The sequence below is a fragment of the Halichoeres trimaculatus genome, unplaced genomic scaffold, assembly GCF_033239565.1.
Source record: "Halichoeres trimaculatus isolate MK-OKI-2021-1 unplaced genomic scaffold, fHalTri1.1 fHalTri1_scaffold_12, whole genome shotgun sequence".
In the NCBI taxonomy this organism is placed as follows: Eukaryota; Metazoa; Chordata; class Actinopteri; order Labriformes; family Labridae; genus Halichoeres; species Halichoeres trimaculatus.
This window is the reverse complement of record NW_027437190.1, coordinates 8,907,367-8,926,385: the sequence shown is the minus strand read 5'-3', so window position 1 is coordinate 8,926,385 and position 19,019 is coordinate 8,907,367. Positions and strand designations below refer to the sequence as shown.

Sequence of the window (19,019 nt, the reverse complement as noted above, 5' to 3'; positions counted from 1 at the left end):
ATTGTGTCTCTGCACTGTAAATATCACAAAATGACACATTTATATTGTCTAAAAAATTATACCTGTAGTATAAGATTGAGCCCTTGACTGAGAGAGTAAATAAACTTATGACAAAAGTGATACTTCTTTAACTATATAGATTTATATATATATTTTTGCATCTTCTTTTGTTGTTGGATTACTACCGCTTGTTTCAAGAACAAGATCCACCCCCCTTTTATCTGGATGAATTACTTCTTTTTTATTCCTCACAGAAGAAGTTAAAGAAAGTAGTAACTCCAGAAATGTTAGAGTCTGGAGTCTCGGAGTGCTCACCGGGAAAGCCATGCTGGATGTCAGGGTCTTCTTTTGTGGCTCTAACTTTCCAGGGGTCTTCGACTTCTGGTGGATAAAACAGATTTTTTGAGTTAAAAACAGATTAGACTTGGAACACAGAAAATCATGGAGCTCATTTCGTTCTGTGGATGAACCCCAGGATGACAGTAATTATAAAGTTATTATTATAATCACCAAGTAGTAACGGATAAATTATTAAGATTCTGTTTGCACTGAGACGGGTAGATCACAAGAGACGGAAAAGTCCAAATCTGAGTCACTGAGAGTTGAAGTCTCCTCAACACATACGATCGTTTAACCCTCATTAGTAAAAACAAAAACGTATTCAACACGTTTCTTTATGACATCTTTCTGGTTTTTTTTTAGATCTCAGAAATCAAACTGTTGTTTCACTAAGAGTGCAGCACTCCTTGTAAATAAAGAATCCACCTTTATGTGTTGAATCAAGAGGTGGCCTTTGATCCGAGTCTAGCATGTTGTGATTTATTTATAGTTGTTGTAGTAAATTATTTCTTCTCGTTAAGACTCCTTGAGGTCCTCCATCTGTTGCATTCCACGCTCGCTCCACTTGCAGCAGGGGTTGTGACATCCTTTCCCCCTCTCTATGGATGTCAATGAAAAAAACAACAACACCAGAGGAAACTGATTCAACTCTGTTTTCTCAAGGAAACCGACAAGGACGAGCAACTAAATTTGAAACCAATCAAAAAGCGTCTCTGTCCACAGGAGTGACGTTCAGACTCTGGTTATGACTTGATCTTGGCTCAAGTTTTCAGTGAGTGTTGACATCTCAGAGCTCCCGAGCCTGCAGCTTACAGCGGGAGTTTCACTGATACAGTATTTACAAGGCATGAGGAAGTGGGAGCCCTGCAACAGACGGCACCGTACACAGCGCTTTCAATTATTTCTCACAGCATTCATGAAAATAAGGCACAGCGGGGAGTACAGTATGAACAGCAAAACTATAAAAAGACACAGAGTGAACAGAGAACTCCCAAGCTAAAATAAATGGCGGCGTGTGCTGATGCTGGTTAAGGGCTGAGAATAGTACAAGTCTCCAAAGTCGGAGAAACAGAAGATTTGTGGTGAGGAGGAGGCAGGGTAAGCAGTGATGGAGCTCAGGAATAAGCAGAGAGTAAGTAAGTGGAGTTAGGATGAGGACCCAGAAGAAGAGTTCAGTGCCTGATGTTGGTTTGATAAACCTCATCATTAGCACGCCATGCTATGTGTGAGAGTTATGTGCTGTTAGCCAACCTTTCTCTACAGCAGCACAACACCTGCTTGTCTCAAAACGTTCTCCTGTTTGAACCAGTTTTTGTTCTTAATCAATTTCAATAAACTCAACAAGTCAAACTGTCTTTAACATGCAAACAGCTCTGGAGGGCTGTACTCATAGACTGGATAATACATAAGACATGTAGCTGCAACCATAGACTGTATATAGAGTGGACGACGTGGCTCAGCCATTTACCATTGTACGGTTTTGAAACCAAAATTCCTCCGTCAGAGGCGCAGCCATTGGTTGCAGTTGTGTAGCCAGAGTCTGGGCAGTAAAAACTGTGAGGGATTCTGGGAGAATCTGAGTGGAGCCGGGTGACAAAACTAATAATTATTATAATTTTTTGTTTCGAGAGTCTAATCTCTTCTTGACTCCACCTCCTGACATATTTTACAATCCCAGAGAAAAATATGAGAATGGCAGCTGTCAATCATTGTTAAACGTGACGTAAAACCTTGTTTTTAACCTCTTGTAACTACTGAAAATGAAACTTTTCAGAAAAAAAGAGGACTTGAATACAAGGCAGCCAAATGGTATCTTCAAATCACCACAACAATCAGATGTGAGAAGCATTTCTACAATATTTATTTATTTTTTAAAGTTTGACCACAGCTCATCTGGAATGACTGGGGAAACAGATTTTTTTGACCTATACAGCAGCCAGCCACCAGGCTTGTCAAAACAACATGTCAGACATTTGTTTTATTGTGTAGTCTGCATTTCTTTTGGTGTCATAGTATTTGATTTGACATTTCTACCTTCTTTTTAACTAATTAAAGAATCAGTCACATAACATTGTCAGATGATGTCACTACAAAAGTATGACAGGTATTAAATAATTCACCTTCCTAGAGTTATGTAAGTATACTGATGGAATAAGCTGTTTATTATGAAATGTCATCTTAAAGTATATTTGAAATATTTCATTTCTCATCTTGGTAATTCCGGGTTTGTCGTTCTGAGCAAGTCAGTATGCCATTGACATTAAAGTTTCCTCTCCATTTCTAGGGTCAGTTGGTTTGAAATCATTCAAGAAAATATTTTTTACAGTGTAGTAAACTTGTAAAATCATATTCATGGTAACTTTTTTCTGCAATATCATTTTTTTTTTTCTGAAAAACACTGGTTACAACAATTGACATTCATCAGTTACACTAACTGACCACATCTTTTCACCTGAAAATAGTCCAGCATGTGGGAAACAGTTGAGCAACGGAAAAACGTATGAACACAAATTGACTAGTTTCAAGCTTGTGACCCTAAAGGTAACAGTAGATTTTTGTCTTGTATGGTATGTAATGATGGTATGTAAAACTATTCAAAAAATACTTATTATTCAAATAGTTCCTGTCCACCTCTTGTTGACATTAGAGACAGAGATCTGTTTCATAACTGTGCAAACTTGATGTGTATATGCTAGTTTTCCAGAGTCCATCTTTATGTTAAATATTCTTCATCTATTTCCTGGACTTTTTAAAACTCCACTGATGCATTTTGTTCTTTTCTCTCTTTTTATCAATCCTCAATGACAAAATCTACTCCTGCTCTGCAGTATCTGGCGCTTTCACACGTTCATGACAAAAGATGCAGAAAGAGCAGATTTCTATAAGAGAAATTTAAAGAGATGAGCAGAATGATCAGATTTTAGAAACTTGCACAGCCCTTTAGTGATCTTATGGGAGTTTGGTAAAGCTGACTTGAACAATGAAAGGAAAACACGGACTGTTTATACATCTAATGAGTCATTGCTTGTTTCCAATAACTGGTAAAACTGATGGTTTTAACCAGCCCTGTCCTTCATGGTAGCATCATGTAAAGAGTGGGAAGCAAACACACCTACAGCATATCCTGTCTGCCCTCTAACTCATCTACAGAAACATGTGACAACCACATCTCTCCTCTCCTCCTATCCTCCCTCAGATGAGGAGCTGTTAGTGAGGGGGAGAGCGGCAGAGGGGCTCACAGACAGAGATGTTTGTTTCCCAGCCCTTCCAACGTCTCTGTGGGACGACCCTCCCCATCCGTCCCCCCCCTCCTACCCCCACCCCCCACCCCCAACCTAGTGGATCAAACAAAGGACATCATTTGTAGGCCAAGTCTTTTTCTGAGCGTCTCTCTCTTCAGCTCTGCATACCAATCCAATACAGCCCAAGGAAAAAAAGCCATGCTGTGGTACATGTGTGTGTGCGTATGTGTGTGTGTGTCTGGGCCGGGGGTTGGAAGGTCTGTTTGCCTCTCCGCCAAGCATCGATTTATCCTTTTCTCCAATTTATTTCTCCTCCTTGCCTCTACGATCCATTCAGATCTGCCTCTAGGGGAGGAACTGAGGGTAAAGACGTTGTCAGGCCTCGTCGTTGCCTCCTAACACCGGCTCAAAACTCATCTACAGACCCGGGGACCATGTTCTCCTGCAAGGACATGTCGGACGGCAGCGTGCACACAAACACAGGTACCTGTCGTCCAGCAGCACACTTTGTCAGAGCCGTAATTGGCCTCATAATGCGGCGTAAAGGACACAGAGAGGAGGCGTCGATGATTGTAAGGGGATAATGCAGCGCTAGTTTGAAAGAGAGTCATATTTGTTTCAGTTCAAACACCGTGCTGAAAGATGATTCAGCGGAGCACAAAATGTCCTCTGATTTCAAAGGGGAGTTATACCTCCCCTGCCTTTCTTTTACAGTAACAACTGTTGGAGGAGCCACAATGATATTTAATTGTTCCTCATAATCCTGCCTAGACTGAGTGTACGAGCTGATATGATCAGAATAACAATATCTCAAGTCCCCATTCAGCCGTCTCTGTCTGTATGATTCTGACATTTCAGATGTTATTACTCAGACTCGAGGATTTGTATCCTAAAGCCGAGGTGCTGCTGATAGTGTTGAACAGAAATGCTGCATGTGCACAAATCCTTCAGTCTTACCCTACACACACACACTCACACACACACACACACACACACACACACACACACACACACACACACACACACACACACACACACACACACACACACACACACACACACGTATGGCAGAGATCTGTGAGCCATTCTTCAGTGTCACAGTGAGCGACGCCTGGCACATCCTTACACCTGAAGTTGATCAATGCAGATATGTCCAGGGGGAAATTGAAATCCATAGGAAATTAGGCGGTGCCAGTGATTTATTGGAATAGTAAATCACAGTGTGTGTGATGTGTGAAACATGTGTGTTCCTGCTCTGTGTACAGTACTGTACCTTGTGTCTGTCTGGGACGGTGATATCAGCTGCCTCTACCTTCCTGTCTCTCTCCATTTCATAGATCCATTGAATCAGGTCCAGAGGAGGCCGGCTGTGGAAAAACCTCCTGTGAGGGACCGGGTGACGTGACCCCATGGACACGATGCTCTGCAGAGGTCTCTCTGGAGGAAAGAAATGAGAACAACATGAAGCACAGAACTGGTGTTCATTTTGTGGTGAACTTTCTGTCTGAGAAGCTACAAAGCCACACAAATGTCGAGTCAGTTTCGTGCATATGGTGAAAATGTTGCCAAGGACAACATGAAGTTTTGGTCTCAAGGAGATTTATTCAGATATAGTGACAAAAACAAAGAACAGAAAGCAGAAAGAGGTCTTTAAGTGTGAATTGAGCTGAAATAAAAATACTGTTGAGCTTTTACTCACTGGTGGTACAGTATCCAAAGTTAGTTCCTGTTCTTTGACTCTTTTTTGAGTAAATTCATAAATCAATGAGGGAAATGTGGGAAGCAGAGAATGGGGAGGGTTATGAGACACTGTATAAAAAATGAACATAGCAACTTTGAAGTCACCAGTTTGTTTCTGAAACGGAATCTTGAAGCCCATCGCTGACAGAGCATATTAATAAAGCTGAACTGGACCTAGCTTTAGCCACTTTAAGGACAGCTACAGGGCGTCTGTCTGTCACCCCTCATACAGTGTGCTGATAGAGAAGTGAGCTACTCACACACCAAAGCCATTTTTGAATTAGACTGTAAACATGTTGATGTTTGCTGTAAAATCTGCCTTTTTGATTTAAGTGTATGTCATTTCTGCTGTTTCTGCAGCCAGCCTTGTTAGAGCCAGGCAGCTATGTAACAATGACATGAAATGTGTCATGGTTTGGGTTTTTGGTTTCTGAGTTTTCTTGTGTTTTTGCCCTTGTGTTTCATTGTATTCTGTTCTGGTTCTGTGTCACCTGTGTTTGTCTTGTGGAATGTCTGTGTCTCGTCGTTAGTTTGTGCTTCTTGTGGTTTTGATTTGCTTCTTGTCATGCGTTTGTCCTCTTGTGATCATTTCTAGTGTTTTGGTGTCTCTTATGTATTTAGTATCTGTCTTGAGTTTCCCTGTGTTTGGTTTGGTTCTCCTAGTGTTTCCCTCCTTGTTGATTGCTCCTCATGTGTTTCACCTGTGTCTTGTTTCACACCTGTGCCAATCACTCCCTGTCTATATAGTCTCTGTGTTCAGTATGTTTCTTGTGGGTTCATTGTATGCTGTCCTTGTTTGCTGTTCCTGTCGTCGTGTCATCGTGCCTCCTGTGTCCCCAGTGCCTTTAGTGAGTTTCTTGTTTATTTCTAGTGTTTTTGGTTTTGTTTCTTTTGTTGGAGTTTTCATGTTTGAGTTTTTGAGTTCAGTTTAAATAAAGTTTCATTTCCATCTGCATTTGGGTCCTCCACCTTTTTGTTTTTTCCCTCTGGACTTTTCCTGACAGAATGAACCCACCAAAAGAGGACCCAGCAGATTTTTTACTTTCTATGGACTTTTGTTCTAGAATTTCTTATTTTCAATCTTTTTTTCATGGTCCTGAATGGATTAAGGAGGGCCAGAGTCCGTCTCCCTGGAGGGGAACCAGACTGGCCATTTTTCCTGGCACCCGGGGAGGCCGCCATAAGAGGCGTGGTGGTCCCCCACAGCCAGTCAGGACTGCCAATCCTACCCCGCAACCAGCAGGGCACCACCCACTCCCTGCTCCTGAGGACCTGCAGAGCACAGCTTTTCGTTCTGGGGTCCTACCCAGCCCTGCTCCTTGCCCGGGGGTCCTGCCGAGCATCGTTCCTCGCCCGGAGGTCCTGCCGAGCACTGTTCCTCGCCCGGGGGTCCTGCCGAGCACTGTTCCTCGCCCGGGGGTCCTGCCGAGCACCGTTCCTCGCCCGGAGGTCCTGCCGAGCATCGTTCCTCGCCCGGAGGTCCTGCCGAGCATCGTTCCTCGCCCAGGGGTCCTGCCGAGCATCGTTCCTCGCCCGGAGGTCCTGCCGAGCACCAGTCCTCGCCCGGAGGTCCTGCCGAGCACCAGTCCTCGCCCGGAGGTCCTGCCGAGCACCAGTCCTCGCCCGGAGGTCCTGCCGAGCACCAGTCCTCGCCCGGAGGTCCTGCCGAGCACCCGTCCTCGCCCGGAGGTCCTGCCGAGCACCCGTCCTCGCCCGGAGGTCCTGCCGAGCACCCGTCCTCGCCCGGAGGTCCTGCCGAGCACCCGTCCTCGCCCGGAGGTCCTGCCGAGCACCCGTCCTCGCCCGGAGGTCCTGCCGAGCACCCGTCCTCGCCCGGAGGTCCTGCCGAGCACCCGTCCTCGCCCGGAGGTCCTGCCGAGCACCCGTCCTCGCCCGGAGGTCCTGCCGAGCACCCGTCTTCGCCCGGAGGTCCTGCCGAGCACCAGTCCTCGCTCGGAGGTCCTGCCGAGCACCAGTCCTCGCTCGGAGGTCCTGCCGAGCACCAGTCCTCGCTCGGAGGTCCTGCCGAGCACCAGTCCTCGCTCGGAGGTCCTGCCGAGCACCAGTCCTCGCTCGGAGGTCCTGCCCAGCACCAGTCCTCGCTCGGAGGTCCTGCCAAGCACCAGTCCTCGCTCGGAGGTCCTGCCAAGCACCAGTCCTCGCTCGGAGGTCCTGCCAAGCACCAGTCCTCGCTCGGAGGTCCTGCCAAGCACCAGTCCTCGCTCGGAGGTCCTGCCAAGCACCAGTCCTCGCTCGGAGGTCCTGCCAAGCACCATTCCTCGCTTGGAGGTCCTGCCAAGCACCCTTCCTGGCTCGGAGGGCAAGACCCTGGTGGCTCTCGCAGCTCTCAGGTCGTCCCCAGTGACTCTCTCGGTTCAATGGCCGTCCCCAGTGACTCGCCCGGCCGTCCCAAGGCCGACTCCTGCTCCTCGCTCGGCCGTCCCCAGGCCGACACCTGTGCCTCGCTCGGCCGTCCCCAGGCCGACACCTGTGCCTCGCTCGGCCGTCCCCAGGCCGACACCTGTGCCTCGCTCGGCCGTCCCCAGGCCGACACCTGTGCCTCGCTCGGCCGTCCCCAGGCCGACACCTGTGCCTCGCTCGGCCGTCCCCAGGCCGACACCTGTGCCTCGCTCGGCCGTCCCCAGGCCGACACCTGTGCCTCGCTCGGCCGTCCCCAGGCCGACACCTGTGCCTCGCTCGGCCGTCCCCAGGCCGACACCTCTTCCTCCCTCTCCTCCCAGGCCGACCCCAGTGCCTCGCTCAGCCGTCTCCAGGCCGACCCCTGCTCCTCGCCCGGCCGTTCCCAGGCCTACTCCTGCTCCTCGCTCGGCCGTCCCCAGGCCGACACCTGCGCCTCGCTCGGCCGTCCCCAGGCCGACACCTGCGCCTCGCTCGGCCGTCCCCAGGCCGACACCTGCGCCTCTCTCGGCCGTCCCCAGGCCGACACCTGCGCCTCGCTCGGCCGTCCCCAGGCCGACACCTGCGCCCCGCTCGGCTCCCAGGCCGACACCAGCGCCCCGCTCGGCTCCCAGGCCGACACCAGCGCTTTGCTCGGCTCCCAGGCCGACACCAGTGCCCCGCTCGGCTCCCAGGCCGACACCAGTGCCCCGCTCGGCTCCCAGGCCGACACCAGTGCCCCGCTCGGCTCCCAGGCCGACACCAGTGCCCCGCTCGGCTCCCAGGCCGACACCAGTGCCCCGCTCGGCTCCCAGGCCGACACCAGTGTCCCGCTCGGCCCCCAGGCCGACACCAGTGCCCCGCTCGGCCCCCAGGCAGACACCAGTGCCCCGCTTGGCAGTCCCCAGGCTGACACCGGTGCCTGGCTTGGCTTCCATGCTGACACCTTCTCCTGTTGCTTTTCGTTGCCGGCCAGCTGGCCGGCCCCCTGAACAGTCTCCTTTGTGTGGCCTGCCACCTGGCCGGCCCCCTGAACAGTCTCCTGCGTATGGCCCGCCAACTGGCCGGCCTCCTGAACTTTCTCCCTCGTGTGGCTGGCCACCTGGCCGGCCTCCTGAACATTTTCTTTTGCGTGGCTCGGCACCTGGCCGGCCTTTTGAACTTTGCCTTTTGTGCGGCTCACTACCTGGCCGGCCTCCCTGACTTTTTGAGTACTGTGTCCCTCCGGCCTTGCCCCCTCCACCCGCCCGAGTTGGGCCTTCTGAGATATTTGTTTTTTCTTTTTGGGACATCTGGTATCTGTCCTTTGAGGGGGGGTACTGTCATGGTTTGGGTTTTTGGTTTCTGAGTTTTCTTGTGTTTTTGCCCTTGTGTTTCATTGTATTCTGTTCTGGTTCTGTGTCACCTGTGTTTGTCTTGTGGAATGTCTGTGTCTCGTCGTTAGTTTGTGCTTCTTGTGGTTTTGATTTGCTTCTTGTCATGCGTTTGTCCTCTTGTGATCATTTCTAGTGTTTTGGTGTCTCTTATGTATTTAGTATCTGTCTTGAGTTTCCCTGTGTTTGGTTTGGTTCTCCTAGTGTTTCCCTCCTTGTTGATTGCTCCTCATGTGTTTCACCTGTGTCTTGTTTCACACCTGTGCCAATCACTCCCTGTCTATATAGTCTCTGTGTTCAGTATGTTTCTTGTGGGTTCATTGTATGCTGTCCTTGTTTGCTGTTCCTGTCGTCGTGTCATCGTGCCTCCTGTGTCCCCAGTGCCTTTAGTGAGTTTCTTGTTTATTTCTAGTGTTTTTGGTTTTGTTTCTTTTGTTGGAGTTTTCATGTTTGAGTTTTTGAGTTCAGTTTAAATAAAGTTTCATTTCCATCTGCATTTGGGTCCTCCACCTTTTTGTTTTTTCCCTCTGGACTTTTCCTGACAAAATGTAATTTAAAAAAACAGAATTAAAACCCAAATGTGATAACTGGTCAATAATGTAAAAAAAAAATGCTCAGCCAAAATTGTAACAACCTTTTGCCAGAATGTAACTTGTTACATTTTTAGACAGTTATGACATTTTTTATTACATTGTTTCTTTATCATCCATTTATTACATTTAGGGTTTTATTACATTTTGGGTCGTTGTTACAAATCGTACTCTAATGAGCCTCAAGAGGAATCTCAAAGAACTGCAGTTTATACAGTTTGAGTCAAACCTGTAACCGCTACGATGAGGACCAAAGCCTCTGTACAGGAGGACCACGCTGAAACCACTAAAAGCTAAACAGCTTAGATTCCTGTCAATTTAAACTATTCATGGTGACATTTTTTAACATCAGCTTCTCTGTGCTTTTATATTCTGTTGTTTATTTGTTTGTGTGGTTTGATTTTGAGGGTTGATGTTTTACATTTCTGAATGTGATGTGATAGACTATGCATTCATAAAGAATTGACAAAATTGAGAAAGAATCTATACAACAAGCAGGACATCACTGTTTGAAATCATCTTCACTGTTTTGTTTTCCACAGTCATAAAATAACTAAATTTTAGTAAAGTTAAACTGTAACTGTTGTGACTCCACTACTTTGTTATGATCAAGCATTTCTTGCTTCCTCAGCATCAAAAAGTCACAACAATGTGTAAAAAGAACAAAATAAAAACCTGTGCTGAGACCCTTTTTGGGGACAAAATGAGAAGCCATTAACTGTAATGGAAACTTGATCAAATCTTTAGAAAAAGGAAAAATAAATAAGTTAAAGGTAGAGTCTGCAGGATTTTCTGAAAAGAAAAAAAAATCTATTCTCACAGGAATAATCCTGCTCGGTGGTCTCCTGTGGACCTCTATACATGCGTGTCAGTGTCTGTGTCTGCCACAACCCCCTTCTTAGCCGGTATGTTGATGTTCTGTTTGTATTGGTTTGTTGTTGTTGGTTGTATACATTTCTAGGTGAGTAAGCATGGTTACCTCAGCCAATTACAGAAAGCCAAAGTGACTTTGCATCTTGATGATCTCAAGTGGAAGCTAATCAGAGTGGCAACAATAGTGGATGTAGCACTGTGAAACAAAATGCCAAACAGATAAAGTTTCTTTCTACTAAACAAGGGAGAAGCTTGGTTTCAATTTAACTCACTATCAAGCACTTGAAGAGCAGCATGAAGAAGAGTGACGTGAGTTAGCTGTCTTCTAACCAGGTATGTGTCTGATAACCCAGTGATTAGCTTGTGCTTGAATCTTTCCCATGTAGAAACTCAATGCTACAAGTAGTTGCTGGGCTAGTGACTGCGTTCATGTAGTCACGGTTGAAGGCTGTGGGTGTGTGCTGCTGCTGGCACTGAGCCAAGGAGGAGGAGCCCAGTTTGAATGTTGTGTTTATTAACAAGTAACGAAAATTCCTGCAGACTCTACCTTTAACATGCTGAGATAAAGACTTGCTTTGAAATCATACAGCGACTGACAGGTAAGACAGACCTATCCTTCTAGATTTCTAATGATTGTACACAGGTTTCAGAACCAACTGTCTGCATCATTTCTTAAAATAAAAAATAAAAAAAAAAACGTGTTTTTCATCTTTTCTACTTTGTTGCATTGTAAATCAGAACTGACTTCAGACCTGTTGGCTGCTTCCCCCTCTTTGTATTCAGATAGCTCTGTTTGATGAGGTGGGTGTAAAAGTGACTTCCAGGACTAACACTGCGTTTACCTCGAACACAAATCAAAGTCACACAGCTCAACTGGCCTCTTTGAAAACATCAGCAGCAAAAGTTTCCTCAACTCTTTCTGCTCGTGATGAAAACAAATCATAACAGGAGTAAAAACCATAAGTCAGACGCTCTGACACGACAACAGGAAACGCAACAATGAACCAAACTGAGAAACAGTTTGGACTCTCTCAGAAGAGGCTGCGTTTATTCCTGAATGTTCACATACAGATAGTGTGTAGTTTGGACTTTAGTGTCACCTCCTCTCACACACGATCCTACACTCCTACACCCCTCCACTCGCTGTGTTCCTTTATTTTTTCCTTTTTCCAGGTACAACCCTTATGTTCCAGCTTGTTTTGTCTTGATTTAATTGCTTTTTTTTTGCAGAGAAAAAGAAAAAGACAACAACAAGAGTTTCAGCTAATGGAGAGGCTGTGACTGTGAATGGAGGCATTCATCTGGAGACATCGTCCGTGAATTGTGCCACACAAAACGCAGCGCTGAGCTACTCAGATCACCAAACCAGTCACCAAAAACACATACATACACACACACGTACAGATACACACACACACACACACATGAGCCCTTTGGATCACTAGTGCTCAGAGGAGGGATGTAATCACACCTCTGCAGAGAACATGGCACAGAGGAAGGGAGGAGTGACGGAGGAGAGGAGGAGAGGAGAGGAGAGCAAGAGCAGGAAAAGATGAGAAATCACACAAGAGAGGGGAGGAGAGGGGGAGGAGAAGGGGGAGGAGGAGGAGGGGAAACAAGATGGTGAAATCAACGTTTTCTAAAAGAGCTACATCAACACACACACATCACAAACATACACATCATACAGATTGTTGAGTGGGAGACAGGTAAGTAAACACAAGTAAGCAAACACACACACAAACACACACACACACTCACACACGTATTGAGTTTATAACTTGCAACTATGTAACAAAACAATCAACTACATAGATGACCGACATTAATCGCTCATAAATCCAAACTAAGACGATGTAAAAAGCTCAGAGTGAATCACAAACTGAACTTTTCTCTACCTGCTGAAACAGGAAAAAAGAAAACCCCACACACATCCTTCAGCCAAACAAACACCATTAAGCCAAAACACACAGAAAAGCAGCTCAAAAAGAAACAACAAAGCCTACGTGACTGTATATAAAAAAATCTCCCGGTGAGGCGAGACGAGACGAGGCACCTGTCAGCGCAGCAGCTCCTGCTACTACAGAGAAACATCAGGAAACAACAACTCAATTAAACACACCATCCCTGTTCAATTACTGCCACATAATCACAGCAATTTACCTCCACTTGCTGCACAGCCACCAAACAAACACACACGGGGGCAAGCGCACATACAGAGGCAGGAAATCCACGCAAACACACACAGATGAGGCTGGATCACAAAGGACACCTGGGCTGAAGCGGTGGCTTCATCCTACACATCGCACAGCTCCCTGTGAGGTATCTGCTGAATAAACGGCATAAAACAGAGGAGGAAATGTGAGATGTTCACAAAGACAAACAGGAGTGGACTGCCGGTTTTCTTTAACAAAAACAGTCGCTCTGTAAATGGAGTTGGGATTTAAGAAAGGTATAAGTCTATAAGAAACTGTAAAATGTATCTGCAGGTAGGTTCTCTTTGGTGTCAGAAATTCATCAAATGTTAGAGATAAAATAAATTTATCTGAAGATCAAAATAGTCGATGATGGCCAAAAAATAAATAAGTAAATAAAAAGATGGGTGTAACAGTGTAAAAGTGTTGGATGCTGTAGAATAAAATAATCTTCGTATATCTAGTGACAAGCTCCGGATTTGTTGAACCATCCAGTATTAGACTGGATACACTTTCCACCTCAGGTTATTTAACAAAACTAACTTTAACAAATGACATCAGATACAATGATCCATTAATAAACAAATAAATCAGAGTTGTATCACTATGAATCATGAGCACCTGTGCAGTTTATACTGAACTGTTATGGAGAGCTGCTAATTAAACTGGATGATTGTTTTCAGCATAAAGTTTGTGAGTGTCTTTAAACTCTGCAACACTAAACTAAGAGGTGTTAACTTTTTGGTTTATCCTTGTAAATACAAGGTTAATAAATTTTTATAGGACTATTGGTGCCTGACTAAAATCTCCAGGAGAAACATGAAGTTGGTTGTAAAATCTGACAATCTAGCAAACCTAAAGCACAAGGCGACAACTGTTGGCATCCCAACTTGAGGCATCTCCAAAACTACAGACGTCACTTTGGGGACACACACACACGCATGCATGCACGCACGCACGCACGCACGCACGCACGCACGCACGCACGCACGCACGCACACACACACACACACACAGAGTCACTTTTTGTCAGCACACACAAATCTATCATGTGTAAGCCGTCTTCACCCTGGTTATTTTCAGAAGTTAGGAAAGTTATGCTGCTGTTGTAGATTTGCATCAGTGCCAAGTTTCAAAGACCTCAAATCGTTTCCTTTTCCTGATAAAACATGAAATAAGCCTTTGTCGCAAACACAATTTATAACAGTGCTATAGTGCCTACTACATACTACTCTCATACACAGTATGTAGCAGGCAAATTCGAAAACAGCCTGCGTTTTCCTTGTGACTTCACACATATGTCTTTGTTCCAGCGGTTTCCATGGTGATGCTAAATCTACATTCATTTAAATGGGAGAGATATAAAGGAATCTTTTCATTTCCACTGGTCTAAAAATGGCAAAAGAATTTAATATAGCCAAAAAAGAATTGTGATATAGACCTGAAAAGTCATAGCCGCACAGTCATAGTCCTTTTGAATGGGAAATGGGCAATCAACAAGTGTTGTTCACATATTAACATCTACCTTATTGACTTCAGATGTTATTTCTGTGAACTTAAACTGTATGTTATTACAGAGCTTCCATTATAACCTAACCCTCTGTAACAAAACAGAAAAAAAAATGCCCCAAAAATGGCAAAAACTGTCCTCCCAAAACCTTAAAAAACACCAAAAGTGGCAGCCGTCTTAAATTTGAAGGTCAAAATAAGGTCCAATCATTATGCAACCCTGATATATGTATTTCTTATCAAAAACAAGGTCTGAAAACATGTATTGACCATTATTGTAGGTCAAGCTTTTAGAGAGATCATTTTCAATACAGCCATTTTGGATTTTGGACTCAAAAAATTTCCCCGCCAATTTAAAAAATACACCACGGCTAAATTTGTTTTTTAGTCACTCTGTTGATGAATCCATTGAGAAATGGACCTTCGCTCACCGCGGTCACGTTTCAGTCCAAAATGACCCAACTATTACCCAAAATAAAACCAATTGTCATCATCCCCTGTATTTTTAAAAAGTAACTTTGCTTTCTCTCCCCACTTTTCTTTAAAAAAACTGACTTCCTTGTCCAAAGCAAAATAACAAATGTTGTTAAATAACAACAGGACATGTTGTCCTGCTTTTACATCAACTTCTTCAGTGGGCTCCTTTTAAGAATCTCTACTTTGTCATGAGTAAAGAATGAGACTGTTTTTTTGTCTTGTTCTGTCAGTTTGTTACAGTCCATGCTGTGTGCTGTGTCAGTGAGCACTGAAGCCCAGAAACACTTTTACCAACTTTTTTAAAGGTTCAGAGTTTATTATAAGTCAATCCGTGTTAACTCCTCCCACAAAGACCTCATGACAGCTGTTGAGTGTCTATGTGCCATAAACTCAGAGGGGAAGTCTTGTTTTTTTAACTTTGAAGGTGTTTTAATCATGGACTGTGCAGAGATAGTTGTGACTGTACTCTGACAGCGGGACACATCCTTTTAACTTTATGCAAAGACAGGTTTGAAATCTCATTGCTCTTTTGTACTGGGAGAGTTAGGGGAAAAATCCACTGATCATCTGAAGCTGACCAATAAAAATGTGATTTTTTAAACTTGTGGAAACTGATTGTTTTATTCATCCCCCGCGAGAGTTTTATGCTAAGTTTATCAACCTCTGGTTCAAAGAGGTCTAAATTGGATTACTTTATTTCATTCATGTAGATGACAAGTTAAACAGTGAGTAACACAAATTACTGATAGTCAGAAAAAAATGAAAATACTTCAGGAAAGTCACTTTTCTGGTTTCTCAGTTTACATGAGCGAAAAGGAGTAGGAAGAGGTATCAATGTATTTAATAAGTAAGTTAACTTCAATTTGGTAATATTTTTTTTTTTTCCCAAAAATGATTTCAAATGTAAGGAAAAAACACAGAGACATCTTCAAAAAGTAATAAAACATGAGTGATAACTGGATCAGTTTGGAGACGATCTCCTCTAAGCCCTGACACAGGGTGAAGTTTGGAGCAGATCGCTGCTACAGAGCGATGTTACCGGAGGAAAAATGAGACATAACGACACTGTGAGAACCTGTGAATGAGAGGCATGTGTGTGTGCGTGTGCGTGTGTGTGCCTGTGTGTGTGTAAGCATCCGTGTGTGGACAGCAGATTGACTAACAGCTTGAACTTGGGCTACATCCAGGAGCATGGAGAGGTAACATGGATGGATGGAGCGAGAGGGAGAGGAGGAGGGGGCGGGCCATTGATTTCTCAACAGAGAGATCAGCATCTTGACAGATAGAGACGAGAGAGCAATGGAGCACGATACACTCAGCACACACACACACACACACACACACACACACACACACACACACACACACACACACACACACACGATGGGGGATCCCACTGTGGCTCTCAGGTGAAATTCCTTGACACGTTCACCTCTTTCCAGATTTCCAAAAGCTGTCATTGTCACCTGACAGGTAAACTGCTTTTCATAAAGTCAGGGTTGAATCGAGATTAATGACAATGAGTGAGAAAAGTGAAAGCTCACAGCTGAAACAGTAAATTCTTTTTGCTCTTTGACTTTCCCTGGCTATCTTTCAGAAGTCCCTGATATTACAGGACCTTTTTCAGCGCTGGAAACTCCTGTTGACAGAGATCAACAGGAGAGTCTAGTTCAATGTCTCTCTCCCAGCATGCACCAGTGATTCTTACAACCCTAAAACCGCCGACAGGGACACAGAGGACAGTGTTATGGCTACTGCTGGTGTGGCTAACGAGGTGTGTGTGAGTACGGAGGACGTGGGCAATGGGGGAAATGACACACACATCTAAGGTGGGGTAGGATTGAGGAGGGGCAGCCAGGGGTCAGGCTGTAATTACACATCACAGTCCCTGCGGTCAATGGCCCCTCTGACTTCTTCTGACTTCACTGCCTTGGCCAAAGAAGCAGAGACGGTGGGTGGATGGCAGGCGGTGGAGGGAGTTGTAGGATAGGAACAGTTTGGGCTGCATTTGTGAAAAACTTGAGAATAATCAGGATGAAATGTTAAAATCATGGTCAATGAACCCCAGACTGAACACTGACACATCAGTTCACACAGCTGGCTCCATCACATACCGTGAACTCTCCTGTGAGGGTTGTAGGTGCCGTACAGGATGAGTGTAACTCTCTTTACAGCTCCTGTTGTCTTCTCATCCTCTGGCCTATCACAGAGCCAGGCTGTGCCATTGTGGTCCACCACCTGGAAACAAAACCAGACAGAGCATCTTTAACTGACAAACTCATATGGAGAACTTTCTTCCTGCACATGAGACTTCAAATCATTTACATGTGCTCATTTGGAAAGAGCAGCGAGAGGAGACCATGATGTCAATAATACATTAGTCAGCATACAGGTCCAGGTAGAAACCTCTCATTGATTCTGTAAACACAAAATAAAACCCAGACTCTGGGAAAGATTGGGAGCCGTCCTCAGGAAACGTTGAGGTGAGGTAAAACCATACCTACAAAAACAAAACCAGGAGGATAGGGCAGATATCCTTAATGCAGATTTTTAAATGTGCTTCATTTCGCAATCAACAACTTCAGCCATCAACAGACAAAGACAATATGGTGCAGACCAGCACATGTTTCAGAGCAGCATTCGGGAACTCAGGACTTTACATTTACTTCACCAAAAAAACAAACATGGAAGCCACAAGTCATTAGAGCAGATATGCACTGTGAATCAAATTATGCACAAGGTACAAAGAATAAAAACAGCTCAAACATTTTGCAACTCCCATCAGAGTTAGAAATGACAGTTAGTGAAAGATTTGATGCTCAAGACTCTTAATGATACATAATTGTGCAATTAAAAAAATGGACTCCACCACAACCCTATTCCTTAGAGCAGGGGTGCTCAAATTCTTTTCAGTGAAGGGCCAAAAGCGAATCTGGGTGGAGGGTTGCAGGTCAAAACTAAACATTCATGTTGCAGAGCATGATATTAAATATGCCTATAGCATAATGGTGCAAAATAAATACCAATACAAGAAAATGATTGAAAATGAAAAAAACTTTTCTTTACTGTATTTCACAGCACAAAACTACTGAAAATCCATATGGCACAAATACTAGGCCTGTGTCCTCAAAGACATTTAGTGACATATAACCTGAACTATGGGGCACAGCATGCTCCTATGAAACCAAAATAGTGAATTTTTCATCCTTTTAGAATAAGGAATAGTAATAAAACTGGACTCCTGCTTAACCCCCCCCCCCCCCCCCCCCCAAAAAAAAAAAAAAAAAAAAAAAAAAATTAAACGTTTATAAAACAGCGACTTTCTGCCCACATCTCAGTAAACTGCTGTGAAATCAACTTCTGAAAAAAAGTGCTCATGTTCCCAACTATCCTTAAACTTTCTCTTGTCGGAGTGCTACTGTCTCATACGCTCCATCCCAGCCATGACCCTGCATCCTCTCACTCTGATCATGGACGTTCAGATCTGAGCTGATGGGACTAGAGTGCCACCATACTCCCAATGTAACACAGTGTTAATTTGTGGTCAGGAGAGGAAGTGAAACAGTAAATAAATAATGTATGAGAAATTAAGGCAGCTGGGAGTGGAAAAATAATAACCATAATCAAAAAAAATTATATAATAAAAATTCAAACATGGGCAGTGGGCCAAAATAAATCACTGCCTTAGAGAGTTTACTACATGTGTAGTTTTGATATTTAAATAATCTTCAAAGCTCTGTGAGGGCATTCTGCATTGATTGTAGTGACACCTTTGGCTAGAATCTGTTGTATTTTTTTTTTCTGAGACAAAGACTCCATTTCCCATGAGCACTATCAACCACTGTCGTTAGGATGTGACTTTTGCTGAGATCCTTGTTAGTTTCAAATCAAACAAATGGAAAGCAAATCTGGCCATCTGCACAGTGCTGAACTCAAGCACGACTGCCCCCCTGCAGCGTGATTCCCACTCTGATACAAACCATACATAAGCAGAATGGCCTCTACATACGCCATGATGTCATACAACACACATGTAGACGGCCTACGTCATCATGAAGAGTCTGTTTACAAGAAGTGCGGTCTCATCAGAGTTAGTCGAAAGGAGAACACAGAGAACATGGCTTTGATTTCTGCGACCTCAGCCATTGTTTAAAATGAGTGTCAAGAGGAGCGGCTGCAGCAGTTTTATGTCATGTCTGCGTTGCATACATGTGCTTTTGCTCGTGCATGAAGTGTAACACGCTGAAGCACACCTCTCCCAAGTGTGCAAAAGCCAAGGAAGTG

The 19,019-nt window shown here is 44.7% G+C and overlaps 1 protein-coding gene across 1 annotated transcript in view; it reads right to left on the bottom strand.

The window, feature by feature from the left end:
- LOC141800425 (proprotein convertase subtilisin/kexin type 4-like) overlaps nt 1-19,019 on the bottom strand; it is a 255,721-nt gene that overhangs the window by 9,321 nt on the left and 227,381 nt on the right. The window contains exons 17-19 of the mRNA XM_074682945.1: nt 16,850-16,973; nt 4,855-5,018; nt 316-381 (exon numbers count right to left, since the gene is read on the bottom strand). Of these exons, the coding sequence (XP_074539046.1) occupies nt 316-381; nt 4,855-5,018; nt 16,850-16,973 (354 nt within the window). The remainder of the gene's footprint in view (nt 1-315; nt 382-4,854; nt 5,019-16,849; nt 16,974-19,019) is intronic.